At 50.0% G+C, this 14,555-nt stretch overlaps 2 protein-coding genes across 2 annotated transcripts; both read right to left on the bottom strand.

The window, feature by feature from the left end:
• Positions 1–6,975: 6,975 nt before the first annotated feature.
• Positions 6,976–9,719, bottom strand: LOC117836872 (heat shock cognate 70 kDa protein). Its single transcript, XM_034716390.1, has 2 exons — positions 9,371–9,719; positions 6,976–9,025 (listed from the first exon to the last, which is right to left on the bottom strand). Exons 1-2 carry the CDS (start codon positions 9,582–9,584, stop codon positions 7,287–7,289), a joined length of 1,953 nt encoding a protein of 650 aa, XP_034572281.1. The 5' UTR covers positions 9,585–9,719; the 3' UTR covers positions 6,976–7,286.
• Positions 9,720–12,165: 2,446 nt separating this feature from the next.
• Positions 12,166–13,868, bottom strand: LOC117840703 (uncharacterized). The gene is made up of 2 exons (XM_034721226.2): positions 12,838–13,868; positions 12,166–12,724 (listed from the first exon to the last, which is right to left on the bottom strand). The coding sequence occupies exons 1-2, from the start codon at positions 12,969–12,971 to the stop codon at positions 12,436–12,438; spliced, it is 423 nt and encodes a 140-aa protein (XP_034577117.1). The 5' UTR covers positions 12,972–13,868; the 3' UTR covers positions 12,166–12,435.
• Positions 13,869–14,555: the final 687 nt, after the last annotated feature.

Raw genomic sequence — 14,555 nt, 5'->3', positions numbered from 1 at the left:
TTGCCGCACCAGCCTGCGTCCACTGAGCGTTACGAGATTGTTTAGCGGCTTTACCGAACTTCTTTCGCGTTAGAATTTCGTTTCAGTCACTGTCGCCTTGACCTTTGGCCTGTGTTAGAGGGCGCAGGGCAGGGATTTGCGTGCTGGTGTATTGCCCTCCGAACTCCAACGATAAAAAGAAAGGTGCTGACGCTTCTTCTATGGAGTATACACTGTAGTCTGTACCCACAGACCAGTATATTCACTAGTGCTCCCTGTCGTCCAAGGTATCTGCATGGAATATACTTTTCCCTTTGGCTGTTGGAGCACCTCAGCGGGCAGTAGTGGTTACTCTAGGGTATGGTTCTTTTGCTTTCCTCCCGGAGGGAACAGATAAAGAGAATTTGTCTCATTGCCTGAAATTTTCTGGTCCTAATCCTATTCACGTCAACCCCAGACTGTGTTCCCGACTGGACGACAACCGAGAATTGGTCATAAATTGACGAGGTTTAATCCCCACAACAAAAACAGCTAGCATCGACCTAGCCTTGTTCTACTCTAAACAGCAAGGTCAACTTTAATTTAATTATTTTCCTCTTAAGGACATGCGCTCCTATGTGCAAAAACTTTCGACACAACTTTAAGATCCGAGCAGTGGACCAATGGTTAGAGCCGTATATCGTTTCCGAGTTTGCTTCGATCGATTGCATTTTGGCATCCATGGTCATGACCAGGAGTGTGTCCTCTCTCCAATCTCCATCCCGTTCTGAGCTGCGGAACCGTTGGCGCCGCCGAAGTTTGTAGCCTGGAGGCGCACGCAGCACACCGGCCGGATTGCCGTAGCGAGATGCCAGTCAAGGCTTCCAGCAACCAAATATTCTGGGCACGTCTGGGTCAAAGCGACCCAAATATTCTAGTGGCGTGATCGAGCCGCATGCAGAAGCGAAACTAGAGTGCCCTGCAGGTTGCTGCTGCCTGCTGGGTAGGATCCGGATGGATTTCTTCAGGATCACACACGCCCAGTTTGCCTCTTCTTTGACTTTTAAGGGCCACGCGGCTTGGCGTTTCTTGGGCTTTTTTTTCTTTATAAGCCCATGCGGATCAACAACGCTAAATCATGGGCATTTTATCTACAACTCTATGGCCCGGATTTGGTCTTGCAAAATAGGCCGGATTTGGGCCTTTTATCTGCAAGTCTAACTGATGCCAAAGACAAGCCATATTTACAGAAAAAAAAAAGGAGATAAGAATGAGTTCTGCAAGTGCTTCAGGCAGTACGGGAACCATCTAAACGACACCGTATCATGTTTACAAAGTTACATACCACGGATGATCAGCTGAAGAAAATCGAGGAAACATTTGTGAAACAAAGCGGCCAACGAAATGTACGTGGTTCTGGAGCACACGTTGCCATGGTGTGTGTGGGGGTACTGGGGTCATGGGGTGTCCAGTCGCGGGAACACGCACGCTCGTTCATGATGGAAGTAGGCATAGGCATGGAGGCGGCCTCGCAGGCCGCACAGCAGGGGGAGGGGGAAAGTAGGCTCGGCTGATTGGTTGGTTGTTCACAAAGTTTTCCTCCGGTCATCATGGGCTATATTCTCGCGCTCCAATGTTTCGGCCCAAAATATTTACTGAAACACTGTCGGCCCGCCTTCTTTCCGTGCGATGTCTCTGTGCTGATGTGCTGATGTGACGATGTCACCACGAGCCTTTCCACCGCCTGTACCACAAGCTACGGGAAACTTCACACACGCTTAGAGTTTGGAGCTACAACTTATACTCAGGTACCAAGATGCAGCTTCTTACGGCGACTGATATTGTCCTCAGATTGGACATGGCACAAGACGTAGAGCTCTCACCGGGGACAAAATAAACCTACGACAAAAACTAAAGTGAAGAATCCTCGATCTGACAGTAGTTGAAAGGGTAAGGCGGAAACAAGCGTCACGCATCACAAATATCAAGTTAGGTGACGCCAACACCAAATATTTCCATCGCAAGGTTAATGGAAGGAGGAAAAAGATCCACATTCAGAAGCTCAAACAAGGATCCTTATGGGCCTTCAAACATGAAGAAAAAGCCAACATAATACAAACCACTTCGTTAGAATGATGGGCCTTCAAACATGAAGAAAAAGCCAACATAATACAAACCAGTTCGTTAGAATGATGGGACCGTCGGGACAACGATCGCAGGACATTAACTAGGACAGCTTGAACCTTCAAGCTAGACCTCCGCTCTCTTGAGGAACCATTCACAGAGGAGGAAATCAAACATGCAATACATGACCTGCTATCGGACAAGGCGTCGAGACCGGATAGCTTCACTGGGGCATTTTACAAGGCGTGTTGGGAGATAATAAAGAACGACATTTTACAGGCTGCCAATGCGTTCCTTTGCGTTGCATGAGCCTGCCCTTAATCAACACAGCTAACATAGTGTTATTGCCAAAAAAAGGAAGGGGCCAAGGCAGTTTCTCACTTTAGACCAATAAGCTTGATACATTCCTTTGTCAAGATTATTACGAAGGTGCTTGCCATGCGGCTGGCTCCGCACATGAAGGACATCGTATTAACATCAGAATCGGCTTTCATAAAGAAAAGGAGCATCCATGATAATTTTATGACAGTCAGAAACATGGCGCAACGCTTCCACCACCTGCGAATTCCGACACTATTTTTCAAACTTGACATTGCCAAAGCTTTTGACTCGGTGAGATGGGACTATCTGCTATGTTTGCTTCACCGCTTAGGCTTCCCCACTTGTTGGAGGGATTGGACGACATCTTTGTTTTACACATCATCCTCCAGGATCCTTCTCAACGGGGTCCCAAACAACCCCATCAGACACAACAGAGGTTAACAACAAGGAGATTCTCTATCCCCACTACTTTTTGTTATTGCAATTGAACCACTACGAGCACTGTTGGAGCAAGCCACTGAAAGATGATTCATCTCCAAGCTAAGAGGCAGGTCCCTCAATTTTCGGACATCCATGTACGTCGACAACACAACTATTTTCTTGAACCCGATCAGGCAGGATATCACCGGTTTAGATGATCTTCTCCCAGATTTGGAGAAGCCTCGGGTTTGAAAACAAATTTCGAGAAATCAAGTGTGGTGCCAATAAGATGTGAGGGGCTGAACCTAGAATACATTTTTGGGGACATCCCTGTGACACGAGCTTCCTTCCCGATGCGGTATCTAGGACTTTCGCTAACAACGACAAGACTAAAGAGAGTCCACTTCCAATATGTGATAGATAAAGTGATTGGCAAACTCACTGCGTGGAATGCAAAGAATATGACCATGGCAGGACGCCTAACACTCACAAAATCGGTCCTAATCTCGCAGGTGGTCTATCTCCTATCAGCGTTGGAAGCCTTCAAAGAAGTGATGCAGGAAATTGACGCTAGGCGCAAGAAATTTTCCTGGGCAGGGGCGGCAGCATTAACAGGAGGAAAATGCAAAGTTAACTGGCGAAGATCCGCTAGGCCGACAAGACTGGGGGAGTCGGTATCTTAAACATCTATAAGTTTGCAAGAGGGCTAAGGCTCAGATGGTTATGGCATGAGTGGAAAGCGGAAGACAAGCTTTGGGTGGGCTCAGAGGTTCCATGTAATAACACGGATAGGAAACTATTTGCGGCATGTACACGCATCGACGTAGGCGATGGAACGAAGACTCCTTTCTGGAATAGCGCCTGGGTGCAAGGTCAATGGCCAAAGGACATAGCGCCAAGTATTTACTCAGTCTCAAAGAGAAAAAAACAGGAGTCTAAGGGATGCATTAGGCAACATAAATTGGATCCGGGACATCAATCTACACCATAGTAGCTTCTCTGCACGTCACTTCCAAGAATTCGTCTTTCCGTGGAAAGCTATTCAGCATGTGGTTCTTCGCTTGGGTGTGCACGATGAAATCACATGGAAATTTAATGCCGACGGTAACTACTCCGCCAAATCCGCTTACAATGCGCAATTCATTGGTTTGGCATCCACCAACTTTGACGTCTTAATTTGGAAGATGTGGGCTCCTAGAAGCCGCAAAATCTTCTCCTGGCTCGCAATTCAAAATCGCCTATGGACAGCAGACAGGTTGCAGAAACGGGGATGGCCCAATCAAACTAACTGTCCACTATGCCGAAGCTCGCATGAAGCGGCCGAGCGTCTGTTCGTCGAATGGCAGTTCACAAGAAGAATTTGGGGCATGGTGGCCGACTGGGTGTCGGCACCAGCAATCCATCCAAGGGTTTGGGAATAGGCGGACACGCTACACCATTGGTGGACGGTGAGGACGGCAGCAAGTTGTTGCTCATGGAGAGGCATGCGCACTTTCATCATACTAATTACATGGACACTATGGACAGAAAGGAACATGAGAATCTTTAACAGTAAGGAATCTACTATCAACATGATCTTTGCAAGAATCAAAGATGAGATCGTGACGTGGATTATGGCTGGGGTGAAACATCTGTCCGCTCTACTGGTGCATGCTGATTGGTGTTGTTTATAAAGTGTACTTAATTGTTTAGCTCTTTGCCTTTTTTATACTTTTTTGATTGTTTGTATTTATCCAGTTTGGAACTCTTCTTTTTAATATAATCGGTAGCTCTCTGGTCCGTTTCAAAAAAAAAATCACAACAAAGAGCCTGGAACCATCATCAAGTTGGACTATGAAAAGGGTGAATTGGGACTTCTTGTTTGAAATTCTGACCACTAAAGGGTTCTGTGTTGAATGGATTGAATGGATAAAACAAGTAGTAAAAGGGGGCTCAGTGGGGCTCACTCTTAACGGAGAGGAAAGCAACTTCTTTAAAACTCGAAAAGGCTTAAGATAGGGAGACCCTCTGTCTCCTTTGTTGTTCAACCTAGTAGGAGATATTCTAACTAGAATGCTTATGAAAGCAGCTAGACAGGATATGATTAAAGGACTGTTGGGGGATTTTAGGCCAGGAGGCGTTATCTTCCTGCAATATGCAGATGACACAATTCTCTTCTCATCTGCGGATGAGGAGAAGCTGAAGAATCTGAAATGCACCTTGAATTGTTTTGAAAGGTTGTCGAGGATGAGAGTAAATTTTAGCAAGAGTGAGGTCGTTCCAATGAACGTGGAGGAGGATCAAGCGCATAGAATCTCTCACATAATGGGTTGCCCCATTGGGGCACTTCCTATGAAGTATCTAGGAGTGCCTTTGCATTATTCCAAGTTGACGAGAGAGGACATCCAGCCCCTAATAGATAAGATGGTGAAAAGGATAGCAGGGTGGAGAGGAAGGCTCCTATCCTATAGTGGAAGATTGGTGCTAATTGGAACATGTCTGTCTAGCATTCCAATCTACCTGCTATCGTTCATCAAGTTCCCTAAATGGGCCATCGAGCTCCTGAATTCCCACATGGCGCATTGCCTGTGGAATAACTTTGATGGCCATAGAACTTATCACCTGGCCAACTGGCCCTCGGTATGCTTGAAAAAGGAGTACGGGGGTTTGGGGATGCCTGACCTGAGAGATTTAAACATCTGTCTGCTAAGCTCTTGGATCAGAGATGTAGCAATGGTAAAGATCAGCTATGGAGACGGTTGACCATAAATATAATACCCAGAAAACTAACATCCTCTCCTGTATAGACACAAATGCCTCCCAGTTCTGGAGGGGTGTGATGTGGGCTGGTAAAGTGGCGAAAATGGGGTATAGATGGAAGATTGGAAATGGTAGACCTGTTAAGTTCTGGGAAGACAATTGGCTAGGCTCCTGCAGCTTAGCCACTCTCTATTGGGAAATTTATGAGCTGATCAATGAACAGACAGGTACTGTAGCAGACCTGTGGGATGGGGTTAATCTTAAGTGTACGTTTAGAAGGTGTGCCACGCCTAGGCTGATGAGGATGTGGGATGAAATAATCCAGCTAGCAACCACCATAGTTTTCAAGGGGAGGAGGATGCTCTGATTTGGCAGTTCACCTCCAATGGTGTGTACTCAACCCAATCCTTGTACAAGATTATTAACTTCAGAGGAGTGAAACCGGTGTACACCCCCTCGGTTTGGAAGCTTCGGATACCCCCGAGAATCCATGTTTTCTTGTGGTTGCTCTCAAAAAATAAACTTTTGACTAGGGATAATCTAGAAAAGAGAAGGGAAGTAGAGGATAGAACTTGCCTTTTTTGCAGTGAATATGAGAGCACTGTACATCTGTTCTTTGGATGTGTTATTGCCAAAAGAGTTTGGCAGGGGCTCGCTGTCATCATGCAGGAGTCACCTTGTGCTGACTATGAGGCAGTAGCTAGAACCTGGCTTAGTGATAAGAGAAATGCAGCTAGAAACATGTTCAATGCTGCAGCCCTGTGGGGCATTTGGAAACTAAGAAATTGTATGTGTTTTCAGGGTGGCTCTGGCACAGTATGCGGCAACTATGGCGACTCATCTTGCAGCTGTTGCAAAGCTGGAAGGTGCTGTGCCCATTAAGACACCTCGAGGTGTTCGAGCATTGGCTAATGAAGCTGGAGGATCTGACAAGACAACCAGAGATGATCTTGTGGACGGGTGGTGCTTGCTGATGGCAGGCCGGAAGCAACAGGAAGAAGCTGACACCGTCTTTGGGGGGTCTGCATGGCTTCTGCCCTGATGGAGCAACGAGAGCTCCGAGCTGCTGCTCGTCTGTTATAGAAATTAAGTTTTTGTATATGTAGAACCTTTGCCGAAACAATTTGGGGGCGTCCTGTATCTGTAATGTGCTGAGAACTCTGACCTTGAGTCCTGTTGCAATGCATACGGACAGGGGTGGTCATGCCCTGGAATTCTAAAAAAAAAAGATCAGTAGTGTTTGTTTGATATCAACTCATTTCCAAACTCTTAGACAAACACTGAATGGCCTGATTAGTTTGGGTGGCACAGCTCTGCGAACCCCTATAGTAGTAGCTCTGATCATCGCTTGACCAAGGGGGAAACTGGCAGAGATTAATCCGTTGTTGACACACAGGAATCAGAACGTGCAAATTGAGAAAACAACAGTAGTATATCTATATTCATCAACTCCTAAACTCAAGCAGAGATGATTACAAGAACACACGTATGATGTTCTTACAAATTATTTACTCTACCAAACCTAATACATATGATTCACTCTACTGAACCTACTACCACATGGACACTGACTTGGAACATCCTCCAGGCATTAACACCGTATTATTCCACACGGACAGATTAACACGCCATGACGCAGGCGAGACAAACCAACTCTCTCGTCTCTCCCCCGAACCTGCATGCAGAAACATTACAGCTCCAGCTCAGGACCTGTCGCGAGTCGCTTAGTCCACCTCCTCAATCTTTGGCCCGGCGCCGCTTCCACCGCCGGTGCCGGCGCCGTTGGGCACGTCCTCGTCCATGCCCGCGGCGCCGCCCTCGCCCTGGTACATCTTGGAGATGATGGGGTTGCAGATCCCCTCCAGCTCCTTCATCTTGTCCTCGAACTCCTCGGCCTCGGCGAGCTGGTTGCCGTCGAGCCACTTGATGGCGTCCTCGATCGTGTCCTCGATCTTCTTCCTGTCCTCCGCGGGCAGCTTCGACGCGATCTTGTCGTCCCGCACCGTGTTGCGCATGTTGTACGCGTAGTTCTCCAGCGCGTTGCGGGCCTCCACCTTGCGCTTCACCTCCTCGTCCTCGGCCTTGTACTTCTCGGCCTCCTGCACCATGCGCTCGATCTCCTCCTTGCTCAGCCGGCCCTTGTCGTTGGTTATGGTGATCTTGTTCTTCTTACCCGTCGTCTTGTCCTCCGCCGACACGTTCAGGATGCCGTTCGCGTCGATGTCGAAGGTCACGTTGATCTGGGGCACGCCCCTGGGAGCCGGAGGGATGCCGGTCAGCTCGAACTTGCCGAGCAGGTTGTTGTCCTTGGTCCTCGTCCTCTCACCCTCGTACACCTGGATGAGCACGCCGGGCTGGTTGTCGGAGTAGGTGGAGAAGACCTGCTCCTTCTTGGTCGGAATGGTGGTGTTCCTCGGGATCAGCACAGTCATGACGCCACCGGCCGTCTCCAGCCCGAGTGAGAGCGGCGTGACGTCGAGCAGGAGCAGGTCCTGCACTTTCTGGTTGCCCTCGCCGCTGAGGATGGCAGCCTGGACAGCTGCGCCGTACGCGACGGCCTCGTCGGGGTTGATGCTCTTGCAGAGCTCCTTTCCGTTGAAGAAGTCCTGGAGTAGCTGCTGCACCTTGGGGATACGGGTGGAGCCTCCGACGAGCACGACGTCGTGGATCTGCGACTTGTCCATCTTGGCGTCGCGGAGGCACTTCTCCACGGGCTCCATGCACTTCCTGAAGAGGTCCATGTTGAGCTCCTCGAACCTTGCCCGAGTGATGGTCGCATAGAAGTCGATGCCCTCATAGAGCGAGTCGATCTCAATGGTGGTCTGGGCGGTGGAGGAGAGCGTCCTCTTGGCCCTCTCGCAGGCCGTCCTCAGCCGCCGGAGCGCCCTCGGGTTGCCGCTGATGTCCTTCTTGTGCTTCCTCTTGAACTCCTGCACGAAGTGGTTCACGAGCCGGTTGTCGAAGTCCTCGCCGCCCAGGTGGGTGTCACCGGCGGTGGCCTTGACCTCGAAGATGCCCTCCTCGATGGTGAGGATGGACACATCAAAGGTGCCGCCGCCGAGGTCGAAGATGAGGACGTTCTTCTCGCCGGTGCTGGCGGCCTTCTTGTCGAGCCCGTAGGCGATGGCGGCGGCGGTAGGCTCGTTGATGATGCGCGTGACGTTGAGGCCCGCGATGACGCCGGCGTCCTTGGTGGCTTGGCGCTGGGAGTCGTTGAAGTAGGCCGGCACGGTGATGACGGCGTTCTTGATGGTGGTGCTGAGGTATGCCTCGGCGATCTCCTTCATCTTGGTGAGCACCATGGAGGAGATCTCCTCCGCCGAGAACTTCTTCTCCTCGCCCTTGTAGGTCACCACGATCATGGGCTTGTCGGCCGGGCCGGGGACGACCTTGAACGGCCACATCTTCATGTCCGCCTGCACGGACGGGTCCGAGAAGCGCCTGCCGATGAGCCGCTTGGCGTCTGCATGGCAGAAGCAGAGTGGTTAAGAGACTAGTCGCAGTGGATAATCACAATTTTCTGTGTTATAAATACTCCTATTCTGTGCTAACAAATTTCACTATTGTGAAAAGGTGCATCTAGTTTTTTACTAGAGATAAAAAATTTAGCGCTGCTCTGCCAGCAAAAAAAACAGAGTAGTGGGAGCAGAGCATGGAGCCGTGCAATTGTGATAACTGAGTGATACAGCAGATTTGTTCTGACTTATGAATTATGGTCACCGATCATCATCATATAACTAGTTCGTTTTGACACCACAACCACGAAACTAGAATTATTCCCAAAAAGGCGCGGAAGAGGAAGACTTACCAAAGACGGTGTTGGTGGGGTTCATGGCGACCTGGTTCTTGGCGGCGTCGCCGATGAGCCTCTCGGTGTCGGTGAACGCCACGTACGAGGGCGTGGTGCGGTTGCCCTGGTCGTTGGCGATGATCTCCACCCGGTCATGCTGCCACACCCCGACGCACGAGTAGGTGGTGCCGAGGTCGATGCCGATCGCCGGGCCCTCCCCCTTGCTCGCCATCTCTCCTTCCTCCGATCAAAATTCCAAGCTCGAAGAGCTGATTGGTGCGCGTCGTACGCCTGAGCGCGATTTCGGAATCGAGAGCTTCTGCTCTGATGATCGAGTGATTGCTTGATGGATGCTTTGCTCTGTTTCTCTGAGTTGTTGGGATGAGGCGAATAGGGGGCGGCGGCGTCCGTTTATATACAGGCGCCGGGCCGGGGAGCGGTGGCGTTCGGGAAGGTTCGTGCGGGGGGTGATGTGGCGGCGCCCGGCGCGCGGGCGACGCTGGTTCGGGGTCGGGAGGCGTAGGCTGGAGGCGCGCCGCGCGCGCGGGAGCTGGTGGAGAGTTCGGGCGCGCGCGGGAGCTCTCCAGAACGGTGCGCGGGGTTCGCTACTTCGCTCGGTCGGTCGTCGCAGGTTTCGTGCGGCTTCCACCAGTTCGGTTGGGTTGGGGCTAGCGACTTGGCGGGGCCTGGGAGACTGGGTGGGGAGTCGATGGCCAGGAGATTTTTCTGGGGAGTGCTCGGGTGAGTTCCGGCGCCAAGTGGAAAACACTGGAACACGGGGTAGTGTTTTGTTACTTCGAACCTCCGGAATGGCTTGTTTATTGGTACATTTTTTTATTTGTGCTCTTTAAGGCTCGTTCGGTTACCGCGGAACGGCCGACGCTATAGAAATTTGTGAAGAAACCGTTAGGCTAGGAATAGTTCCCATGCAAAGGGAAAATAGAAAAAACTTATCTCCACGGATCCCCATTCTTTCTGTAAAAATGTGTGAACGTAAAAAAATACCTCCGTCGTCCCACGTACATGCGCGAGTTCGATCCTTCACTAATCCCTCACGGCCACGGGCGGCCACGGGAACCGCGATTCCTCACCGTCCGGTCGTCGGAGCTCACGGTCTGGTCACTTGAGCTCAGTGGCGGAGCTAGGGAGGTCTAGAGACGCAGGCAAGCTCTTGTCATAGTCGTCGGGAGACATGCTCCGACGCGCTGCGTCCATCGCAACGGCCACGAGGCGGCGTGGCTGCGCCACCTCCCCGTAGGCTGGCAATGCCTCCTCTGTCCGCGTAGCTAGGAAGGCCACCTGCGGCCCAGCTCCAACCCCGCCGCGGGCTCCCGCACCTCGGTGGCGCTAGCGCACAGTGCTATCGGCGCATGGCGTGACGGGCTCTTCGACGACGACGGCGAGAAGAAAGAGAAGGCTCCAGAGCCGACGGATCCTACTTTCCTCGGCCACGCTCGATAGGTGCTTCGAGGAAATGACTGTAAGGTGTCGTCGCGTCTGGTGTTAAGGAAATGCTGCTCGTTGCTGTTGGATCCTTGTTTGCTTCAAATCCTTTTACCAAAATGGCACTTCAATTATGATGATACGACCTATTTTGAAATATTGGGGCTAGTTATTAGCAATCTGCTGTGGATTGATATGTTGTTAAGGGAAATTTTTTTGGAAGAGTCTCCAATACATAATTTTAGGGAAGAACTTTTATGGTACTCTTGAAGTTGCTATAAGAGGATTGTTTTTGATATTGCGTACTTTTTCTCCAGCTGGTCTGTTTAGAAACATTGAGGCTGTATTCGGCTGTGATTTTTTGCTGCTGATTCAATAGTATTCTGTGAGAGAGAATACGGCTGTGATTTTTTGGTGCTTATTCAATAATATTTTGTGAGAGAGAATAAGCTGCAGGACTGCTGATAAGGTGAAAAGGGCAGCCGAACACTGCATTGTCCTATTTGTTGGGTCTAGAATTTGCAGAAAAAGTTACTTCTGTTGTTGGCCAAAACCGCAAATGATTATGCTCGGCCGGGTTAAATCATTTTTTTTCGCGTTTCTTAGACACAATGAATAAATAATAAGTAATATATTTGAAATATGAAGAAAGTAATAAAAAAACAAAACAGCGGACGGTAATGCACAATATAAACACAAAAATTCAAAGTATCATATGGTTCGACGACTATATCAGGATTTATTACAATCTCTATCTAAGGCAGTTTTTCTCTTTTTGAGGAAATACTGCAAATAACGAAGACATTAGATGCCAAGGGGTCAAAGTTAGAAAAACATCTGCTTAGGACAAACCTATTGACTTTGTACCTACGATCACATCTGCGACAATGTTCACGCATGTTGCGTTTTAATAGCATTTTTTATTATTTAATGGGCTCGGAACCATTTTAATCGAAACGGTGACATGGTATTCCTCTATTGTGTACCGGTGACTCCAATAAAATTTTCCGGCAACGTTTCCGTACGGAGTACCTTTTTTTTTTTGAAAGCCCGTACGGAGTACCTTTTAAGGCTATCACTGTCCATAGTTTTGATTTTTCTTTTCATCTTTTAAGATGAGTCAGCCTTATTCTGCCGGCCTTGATCTTTCCTCGGCCCGGAAATGTTTAGGCCCAGTTTTAGGAAACACGTAAGAAGAGAACAAATGGCACACGGTTCGGGCCGACGCCGCCATGGCTCGCTCAAAAGATTGTTGTGTGCCCTTCTAAGCCCAAGAATCACTGGCCTTCAGTCCGGGCTGTCCTTATCAACTTACCGAGTGGGGTAGAGAAAAAATAAAAGGGACCGATACTGATAGTCTGATACCCGTATGACCACTAGCCACTGGCGATCGAGATCACGTTTATTTTGCTACTAGCCTTGTACACTGGTCTGCACACATATACACCTAGCTCCACGACTAGAGCTCCCTACACGATTTAATTTATTATTATTATTGTTCTATAATAAGCCATGTACACGACACGTCGACACCGATTAAACCTCCGCATCCATGCCGCCATAGGCCATACGCATGCCACGCAGCAGGAAGCAGCTGACCGGAACCGACGGATCGCCCGGGGCGGAGCGAGAGCCCGAGATCACTCGCGGACGTGGCTCCCGATGCGCACGACGTTCCCGTCCATGTCCCGCACGAAGCCGGACTTCTGCCCCCAGGGCTTCTGCTCCGGCGCGCTCACGGGCGTCGCCCCGTGCTCGACGGCGCGCCTGTACGCCGCGTCGACGTCCGCGTAGACGAAGCAGATCTCGACGGGGCCCCGCGCGGCGGTCGCGTCCGGCAGCTGCACCTGCCCCGACAGCCCATCCGTCTCCCGCTGGTGCAGCGGCGTGAACGCGATCGTCGTCGCCCCGCTCTCCAGCTCCGCCCACCTGCAAACCAAACAAAAAAAGGCAGCAGATTATTGAGCGTCGTCCGCAGAGGCTATAGCCAGCGCGCATTCAGGAACCAGGAAGGGGGATGGAACGCGATCAAAGAGGCGTACTTGTGGGACTGGTCGAGGCGGCGGACGGCGTAGCCGAAGGCGGCGGCGTAGAAGGCGGCCGCCTTCTCCACGTCCGTGACGTACACGATGGTGTAGGCGTACTTAGCGTCAGGGCTCGCGTCGCCGGAGGCCATGGCGTTGCTCCTTCCTTCCCCGCGCTCCTACGTTACTTGGGCAACTGCTGCTTGGAATTCAGCGGTGCGCGCGTACGTGTCGCATAGCTCTGTGGTCTTGGGCCTCTAGGCGTCGACCCTGCTCTGCCCTTTTGTGCGCGCGGGCCGGCGGCCGGCCGCGTTCCACGGCCGTCAGAGGTGGCACGCATGCAAGTGGTGATATGCTCGCTTGCTTCCACGTCTGTCTACGCTAGGCGGTGGCACAAAGCCAGTCACAGACGAAGGGCCCGGTTGGTTGGTTGGTGGTGTAGCCGAGCATAAAATGTCTTGATGTTATTGGGCTGGCGAGTCGATCGGGCCTCTCACGTATTGGGTCATCATGGAAAATTCTATAGGCCCTGGAATTGATGATTTGCCGCCTTGCCGACTGAGGTGGTCCTCCTGTTTGTTTGTCGGTGGAAGAAGCGGGCGGCTGCAAGATTGGCGTGCATTGGATTGGATGACCGTTGAGATTGGCCATGCAGCATACAATTCGATCGGATCGTCCCTAACTTTGAATGTTCGTTAGGTATATCACGTCAGTTTGGCGCCAGTCACTCCATCCCGCGCGCCCTATATACAATCGGCATCAATTTGTACCGAGGTTAGGAAAATTCTCCCTTGTCCACTTTTCCACGCTTGACTGCACAGCGCCGACGGTTTGGACAGGCAATTCATCATGAAGATAGAGACGTTCCCATTGCATGGTGACCCCATAGCGAACAGTGCGCTGCATTACAGAAGTTGACTCTTAGTCCAGGCTACATCATTCTGCAGCTGCTTCGGATTCAAACGCACTGCATTCATGCAGTGTGCGGTTCGTCTCAGTAGGCACCAACAAATCGAGGCCTTGTGCCTGCCGAAAACACCATCCCTGAAAACCCCCCACCACACAACATGTCAACTTTTTTTTCGAATCACATAGTACAGACGCAGACGCTCACATACACATACGCACACTCGTTCCTACGAATACACACGTAACCCTACCCCTATGAGCACTGCCGAAAGACTGAGCCGGCAAATTCTCGAGATTGACGAAGTCATCACTAGCACCTCGCTGTCAACGAGCACATCGCCTACCACTAAAAGAATAACGCGTTACCAGCTGAGCTAAGCTCAATTCGCACACAACAGGTCAACAACATCCATTAATAGTTTTTTCTAGGTAGGATTTGCAAAATTTTATGACACATGAATATCCAATGGTACGAGCCAGCTCCGCTCTGGTATGAAAACAGTGCTCCCTAAGTTTCAAAATGCGAATTGTTTTAGTTTGTCCGTTGCAGAAAAATGCAACATCATCTGCAACATCCAATGGTTTTGTTAAATCCATTATAAAATATATCTTATTTAGTGCATAGTAGATATTAATATATTTTTTCTCTTGACCACTTTGTCAAAGTTAGTAGAGTTTAACTTAAGATACAATTCAATCAAACTACATTTCGGAAGGAGGGATGCCCTAATTTTGTGCTATTTTCTTTTCTCCACACTCCTATTTTGAGTTAGAAAACTAAGGAGGAAACACCATTTTTACATATGGGAAATTTATGGGGAAGAAAA

The sequence above is a fragment of the Setaria viridis genome, chromosome 9 (assembly GCF_005286985.2).
Source record: "Setaria viridis chromosome 9, Setaria_viridis_v4.0, whole genome shotgun sequence".
In the NCBI taxonomy this organism is placed as follows: domain Eukaryota; kingdom Viridiplantae; phylum Streptophyta; class Magnoliopsida; order Poales; family Poaceae; genus Setaria; species Setaria viridis.
This window is presented reverse-complemented; position numbering and strand designations above follow the sequence as displayed.